Source organism: Jaculus jaculus, chromosome 14 (assembly GCF_020740685.1).
Source record: "Jaculus jaculus isolate mJacJac1 chromosome 14, mJacJac1.mat.Y.cur, whole genome shotgun sequence".
Lineage (NCBI taxonomy): Eukaryota > Metazoa > Chordata > Mammalia > Rodentia > Dipodidae > Jaculus > Jaculus jaculus.
Window position 1 is genome coordinate 21,434,047 of NC_059115.1, and position 7,345 is coordinate 21,441,391.

Below are 7,345 nucleotides of genomic sequence, written 5' to 3' on the forward strand. Positions count from 1 at the left end.
AATTTAAAAAAACAAGGCAAAAATTTTAAGAGGAACGGGGCATGGCTCAGTGGCAGAACACCTGCCTAGTATCCTCCAGTGAGGAACTGAGGAAGTGGCTCTGCAGTAGAGCATCCTTGGTGGCAGTGAGGAGCTGGAGGTGTGGCTCATTGCAGAGCATGGGCCTAGAGTGTGTGAAGGCCTGGGTTCCATGTCCAGTACCCCCCACCACACACACACAAATTCAATTTAAATAGAAAAGTGGTAACATAGTAGCCAGTACTAAGGGCCACTCTGCAAGTCATAACCCTCATTTATGAGAGATGGCTTAGCTGTTAAACACATTTGCTTGTAAAGCCTCATGGCCCAGGCTCAATTCCCTAGTACCCACCTAAAGCCAGATGCACAAAATGACACATATGTCTTGAGTTCATTCTGGTGCACCCATATTTCTCTCTCTCCTCACAAATAAATAATTTAACAATAAATAAATAGGGCTGGAGACATGGCTAAGCAGTTAAGGTGCTTGCTTGTGAAGATTAAGGAGCCAGGTTTGATTCCCCAGAACACACATAAGCCAGATGCACATGGTGTTGTATGTATCTGGAGTTCCTTTGCAGTGGCTAGAGGCCCTGGCATGCCCATTCTCTCATTAAATAAGTAAGTAAAAATTAAATATTTAAAAATAAATGAATCCCATTTAATAAGTGAGGAAACTGAAGTTCAGAGAAGAGAATCCACACAGCTTGGGGACTGAATTGAGGTTCCACACCATTCATGAGCTCATGAGCTGATCTACACTGGGCAAAGGGAGAGGGAAAACGCTGGGGAGGAGGGACAGAGGGCAGCCCTCCAGGGGCTCCAGCCTCACCTCCTTAAGGTCTCGCTGCAGCTTGGAGTTTGCTTCCTCGGCCTTACCCAGCTCGCGGTGAGCAGTGCCCAGCTCTTCCTCCAGCTGGCTCATCTGACGGCACAGCACCGCCAGGCGCTCCCGCAGCTGGCACACTTCTGCTCGCTGCCGCTCCAGGGCCTCCTGCAGCTCTGCTGTGCGCCGGTTGGAGTCCTCAACAGGACCCAGGCCATTGGCAAGGGTCTGGAAGGAGAGAAGGCACAGAACCCAGAGTGGGGAGCTGGGGTGATGAGTTGGGGTGGTGATGGGGCAAAACAAAAATCAGCAAGGGTCATTCAGACCCAAGTCCTCAAAGGTGAGTCACTAAGGGTCATGGAAATTAATTTTCTGAGTGATCATTAAGGGTCTTGGGGGTTCAGAAATCCTGGAGTCCATAAATACACTAACATACATTAGGACCACCACAAAATCAGTAAATTAATGGATATGGTAGCACAGGTTTATAATTTACAAGCTCAAGGTCAGCATGGGCTATAGAGTGAGACCCTGGCTCAAAATAAAATGTTAAAAGAGGGCTGGAGGGATGGTTTAATGATTAAGATGCTTGCCTCCAAAACCTAAGGACCCAGGTTCGATTCTCCAGGTCCCATGTAAAGCAGATGCACAAGGTGGCGCATGCATCTGGAGTTCATTTGCAGTGACTAGAGACCCTCGTGCACCCATATCTCTCTGTCTCCTCCTCAAATAAAAATAAATGAAAAAATAAGTTGTCGGGCATTGTGCCCTGAGAGGCCCTGGCATGACCATATGCCCATTATCTCTCTACACAATGTACATAAATGTCAGCGTTGAGTGAGCTCACAGTGAGGGAACATCCTCTGCTCACCTGCCCATCTCCATCCTTGCTGGGCTCTTCTAGTCCTGACCGTCGCCTAGACAGCTGTTCTCGAAGGCTCAGAGTCTGAAAGAGTGAAAAAGGCATCAGAGCAGAGGGGTTTCCAGAACCCAGTTCTACTAATGGTGGAGATTTCCTCTTTAGCCCCACTTTCCCCAATCCAACCATCTTCCTTAGTTCCTGCCTCTGCTTCTAACCTTAGTCTCACTTTTTTTTTTCTCTTCCCTGAGGCAGGGTCTTGCTCTAGACCAGGCTGACCTGAAATTCGCTCTGTAGTCCTGAGTGCTGGGATTAAAGGTGTGCTCTTAACTGTGTTGATTTCCATGATCCAATCCCATGGGTTCACTGTCTTTGTAGACTGCCCAATTTTCAGTTCCCCCCTAAGGGTTGCCCTTCACTTCTAAGCCACACTCCACCTCCTGATTGCTCAACTCCAGCTCTTCCTCCAGCACCGCCACTCTCTCCAGAGCCATCCGCAGTCTCTCCCGAACCTAGAGAGAGGACAGGATTGCGATGAAGACCATACCCCTGCCAAGAGTGGTGCAGGCCTGTCATCCCAGCTATTAGGGAGGCTGAGGCAGGAGTTCAAAGCCTGCCTAGGTGACCTGGTCCAGCTCCAATCTGAGTCGGATGACTAGAACACCTCAGGGTCCAATAGCTGTCTGTGGCTCTAACCAGGTACCAGGCAGCCTCTCCCAGTGGTGGCTCTCACCCTAGTCCAGTTTTCTAATATCAACCAGTCAGGACCCAGCCTATTGTACAACCCAGTCAGAGCAACTCAGGTCAACCATAGGTTTCTGGGCATTTTTTTTTTTTTTTTTGAAGCAAGCCCAACAGACTGGCCTTCACTTTTTATGAGAGTGAGAGAGAATTGGCATGCCAGGCCCTCCAGCCACTGCAATTGAAGTCCAGATGCTGCACCACCTTGTGCACAAATTGTATGCTTGCATGACCTTGTGCTTCTGTCTGACCTATGTGGGACCCGGAGAGTTGAACATGGGTCCTTAGGCTTCACAGGCAAGCACTTTAACTGCTAAGCCATGTCTCCAGCCCAGGTTTCTGTTCTTTGTCCTAATTCTCCTACCTTCTCATCTAGGGCTTTATGGTGCTCGAAGAGGGATTTCAGAGCCTTCAGCACCTCCACCTCAGAGGAGACACCTCCCGGGGACTGGGCCTGCCGCTTCACTACAGTCATGCGCAGTGATCTCTCGTGCCTCGATACCAGGCATTCCAGATGTTCCAATAGGAGCTAGAGAAATAGGGAAACCAAGTCAAGAAAAAGCTGCAAGGGAGAAAGGGTGGGGCCAAGAAGGGGGTGACAGCTGGGTGTGGTGGCATATGCCTTTAATTCCAGCAATCTGGAGGCAGAGGTAGAAGGATCACTGTAAGTTTGAGACTTGAGACTATATAATGAATTCCAGGTCAGCCTGGGCTAAAGTAAGACCTTACCTCGGGGGTGGGGGAAGATGAAGACAAATGTGGAAGAGGCAGGGAGGAAACTAAATCAAAGGATATCCCAAAAGTGAAAGGAGAGATGGCTCAGAGGCTAAAGGCACTTTCTTACAAAGCATGATGGCCCAGGTTCTAATCCCCAGTACCCACGTAAAACCACATGCACTCAGTGGTACATGCATCTGGAGTTCATTTGCAGTGGCAAGAGGCCCTGGAGTGCCCATACTCACTCTCTGTCTCTTTCTCTCTCAAATATAGAAATAAAAGTTAAAAAGTAAAAAACTATGGGCTGGAGAGATGGCTTAGCAGTTAAGGCACTTGCCTGCAAAGCCAAAGAACTCAAGTTCGATTTTCCAGGACCCATGAAATCCAGATGCACGATGTGGCACATGCATCTGTAGTTCATTTAAAGCGGCTAGAGGCCCTAACATTCCCATTCTCTCTCTCCCTCTCTCTCTCTGTCTGTCTCTTTTTTAAAAATAAAAAATAAGCCAGGCATTGCCAGGTATGGTGGCACACGCCTTTAATCCCAGCACTTGGGAGGCAGAGGTAGAAGGATCACTGTGAGTTCAAGGCCACCCTGAGACTACATAGTGAATTCCAGGTCAGCCTGAACTAGAGTGAAGCCCTACCTGGAAAAACAAAACAAAACAAAAAAGCCAGGCATGGTGGCACACATCTTTAATCCCAGCACTTGGGAGACCAAGGTAGGAGGATTGCAATGAGTTCGAGGCCACCCTGAGACTACACAGTGAATTCCAGGTCAGCCGAGGCTAGAGTGAAACTCTACCTAAAAACATCAAATTTAAATAAATAAATAAATAATCAGATACATATACATAATCAGCCTCCCAAGTGCTAGTCTCGCTTTCAGATGGCAGTGTCACCACCTACACAAAACCATCATAATAGGAGGAAAAGATGATGACATCAAAAGAAAAGGGAGACTAATTAAGAGGGGGAGAGGATAGGAAAGAGAGTGGACCCAGACCCAGAAAGCCAAACGTCACATGTTCTCTCTCATATGTGGATCCTAGCTACAGATGATTGGATTTTTGTGTGAGTAGGAATAAAACTCAGTAGCAGAAGCCAGTAAACTAGAAAGGAGATATAAAAGGAATAGAAAGGAGGGCTTCACAGATTAATAGGGCTAAAAAGGCCTAAGTGAGGTCAGGGAAAGAGATTGAGTAAAGGAAACCTACTGTTTTGGACACTGGAGCACTAAGGAGCCATAGATTGTTACTAGAAAATTTTCAGTGCCAAGGCTGGGATACCTTCCAGTGAGTTGTTGGCCAGTGAGGTCCCTGATGCCCTTAAAACATTATAGGCCATTGCCGAGGCCCTTGGTTTCCCACCAGGAATAGGTAAGAATAGCTGAAGACTACATACTTGGGCTGCGAGGTCTCTGAGAAATCCTGCTGGAGGGCTGGAGAGATAGCTTAGTGGTTAAGTGCTTGCCTGTGAAGCCTAAGGACCCTGGTTCAAGGCTCGATTAACCAGGACCCACATTAGCCAGATGCACAAGGGGGCGCATGCGTCTGGAGTTCGTTTGCAGTGGCTGAAGACCCTGGCGTGCCCATTTTCTATCCCTCTCTCTCTCTCCCTCTCTCTGTCTGTCTTTCTGCCTCTTCCTCTCTCTGTCTGTCGCTGTCAAATAAATAAATAAAAATAAACAAAAAAATTTAAAAAAGAAAAAAGAAATCCTGCTGGAACTGAGCAGAAAATCTCCTCCATGTAGACCAGCTGACAGAAAGCTGAAAAAAGCCATGCTGCATGCAGTTCTGTGAAGATACCCAACAGTGGACACTTCAAGCCTTATATTTGGCCAGCCAGGCCAAATGAGCCAACCAATGCAATAGTGGCACATCTGTTAAGAGTGAAACCAACTGCCCTCTAATTTCACTGGAGGCCCACTCCATGGGAGGGAATACATCCCTGATACTGAAAACTTAAAACAGGGGTAGTCATGAGCCCTAGGGGTGTAACGTCTGCTGCTGTCTGGCTAAATGTATATACTATACTCATCAAACAGCCCAGTAAGCACTTCTCTTCATACTCATACCCATATATTAATGCTATTCTCACTTTGGGTTAGAGAAGCTTCTCTTTTCAGATGGCAGTGACCTTGGGATGACTCAGAAGGCACCATGATGCTGAGAAGTGACAGAGGAGTGCTCAGTACTGCAATATCTATATTACACCTTCCAAGGCTCAGGGTCCATTGCGGAAGAGGTGGTGGAAAGAATGGAAGAGCCAAAGGAAGGGTAGGACTCCTTACAACGTGCTCCTCCAGACACAAAATGACCTGGATACCCATGACCTCACAGTGCCTGATACTACCTACACAAGACCATCATAATATGAGGAAAAGACGATAACATCAAAATAAAAGAGACTAATTGAGAGGGGGAGGGCATATGAAGGAGAGTGGAGTTTCAAAGGGGAAAGTGGGGGCCTTGGAGGGAATTACCATGGGATATTGTTTACAATCATGGAAGTTGTTAATAAAAAAGAAATAGATGGATGAGGAGGTAACACTGAGTGACCCCCTCCTCCCATTCCAAGAGGCCCCACTCACCACACAGAGACTCTGCCCTAGCACTGAGGCCTCCCCCAATGGACCTCACCCTTGTGTTATTCCGCTCCGCCTTCAGCTCTGCAATCTCTTCTTCCCTCTCCAGCAACTGCTCCCGACATAAGTTCAACTCTTTGGTCAGAGCCGCAAACTCCTGTCCAGACATGGGCAGGATCAGGACACTAGCTCAGTCCTCTCCCCATTTCCCTCACGGGAGATTGCAGGCTCCACCCCCATGGCTAAGCTCCGCCCCTCTTAACGGTCACACCTGCTCCTTCTGCTATGCACCCTCTTCCCACTTAGGCTCCTAGTTGGACCCTGCCCATGGGAAGTACCGCTACTTTTGCAAATAATGCCCCTCTTTTCATTGCTGGGACATGGCCCTACCATGTGGACCATGCCATCTTGCCCCCTGTGCAAACCTCCAGCTCCAACCATCCTCCCATGACTAGGATACTACCTTGCCCATCAGGCGTCTCCCCTGAGCAAGTCTTGCCCATCTTACCGTAACTCAAGCCTCTGCCCTTCCTAAGTCTCTGACTCTCTTTCCTCCCTGACCTGCCTGGGCTCCGCCCCTCTACCTCCTCTTGCTCCCCGCCCCCCACCCCACCGCCAGCTCCAGGACGCCTCCCCATTCAGGATAAATTCTGTCCCTTATGTCAATCAGGCCCCATTGGTAGACCACGCCCACCTTGCCCATCAGTCTCTGGTATCTACGACTCTAGCTCTCTTGTGAATCAGGCCCTACCACCCAGGTCATGCCCCATCTCTCTTGCAGCTCAAACCCTGGTCCCCAGACTTTGCCCAACAGATCCCTCCCAGTGGACAATTGTCAACCCTCTGTCCTCTCAGACCTTGACCCTCAGTCCTAGGCTCCGCCCCCTGGGTTAAGCCTCGCCCCTTCCCGCAGACCTCTTCTCGACAAGCCCCCTCCCTGTCAGGCCCGCCTCCTGTGCATTCCCCGCCCCTTTCCCTCAGACTCCGCCCATCCGGCTGAACTTGTGCTCAGCCCCGCCCTCCTTAATCCCCGCCCACCTTGCCACTCAGGCCCGCCCAGCAACAGAAGGCAAAGGACTCCTCCCTCCCCGCGCTCTCCCCGAGGCCCCGCCCCCCGGGCCCCGCCCAGACCTGGGGCAGCGCGATGCTGAGCTGCCGCTGCAGGGAGTCCTTCTCGTGGCCCAGCTCGCGCAGCCGCAGTTGTGCAGTGGCCAGCCCGTCCTGCGCCTCGCGCAGTGTCTCCAGCAGGCGCTCACGCTCGGTGAGCATGGTGACCATGAGTCGTTCCAGCTCCCCGCCTGCCTCGTCCGGACCCAGCGCCGAGCCCCGCCGGCCATCCTCGCTGATGGTGGGCATCACCTCGCACATCATGGTGGAGGCGCCCAGCCTGCAGTGGACAATCCGAGGTGGGGCGTTCCTGTCACTTAAAAGCGGCAACCACCGAGCGTGGTGGCGCACGCCTTTAATCCCAGCACTTGGGAGGCAGAGGTTGGAGGATTGCCATGAGTTCGAGGACACCCTGAGACTACATAGTGAATTCCAGGTCAGCCTGGGCTAGAGTGAGACCCTACCTCAAAAAAAAAGGGGGGGGGGCAAC

General features: G+C 50.4%; 1 protein-coding gene across 2 annotated transcripts in view; it reads right to left on the reverse strand.

Moving 5' to 3' along the window:
• Nucleotides 1-7,135, reverse strand: part of Ppfia3 (PTPRF interacting protein alpha 3) — a 38,284-nt gene extending 31,149 nt beyond the window's left edge. For both annotated transcript variants that reach the window (XM_045134342.1, XM_004672253.3), the window contains exons 1-6: nucleotides 6,880-7,135; nucleotides 5,804-5,905; nucleotides 2,809-2,973; nucleotides 2,141-2,215; nucleotides 1,716-1,790; nucleotides 851-1,072 (exon numbers count right to left, since the gene is read on the reverse strand). In XM_045134342.1, coding sequence (XP_044990277.1) covers nucleotides 851-1,072; nucleotides 1,716-1,790; nucleotides 2,141-2,215; nucleotides 2,809-2,973; nucleotides 5,804-5,905; nucleotides 6,880-7,119 — 879 coding nt within the window. In that variant the 5' untranslated portion in view covers nucleotides 7,120-7,135. The remainder of the gene's footprint in view (nucleotides 1-850; nucleotides 1,073-1,715; nucleotides 1,791-2,140; nucleotides 2,216-2,808; nucleotides 2,974-5,803; nucleotides 5,906-6,879) is intronic.
• Nucleotides 7,136-7,345: the final 210 nt, after the last annotated feature.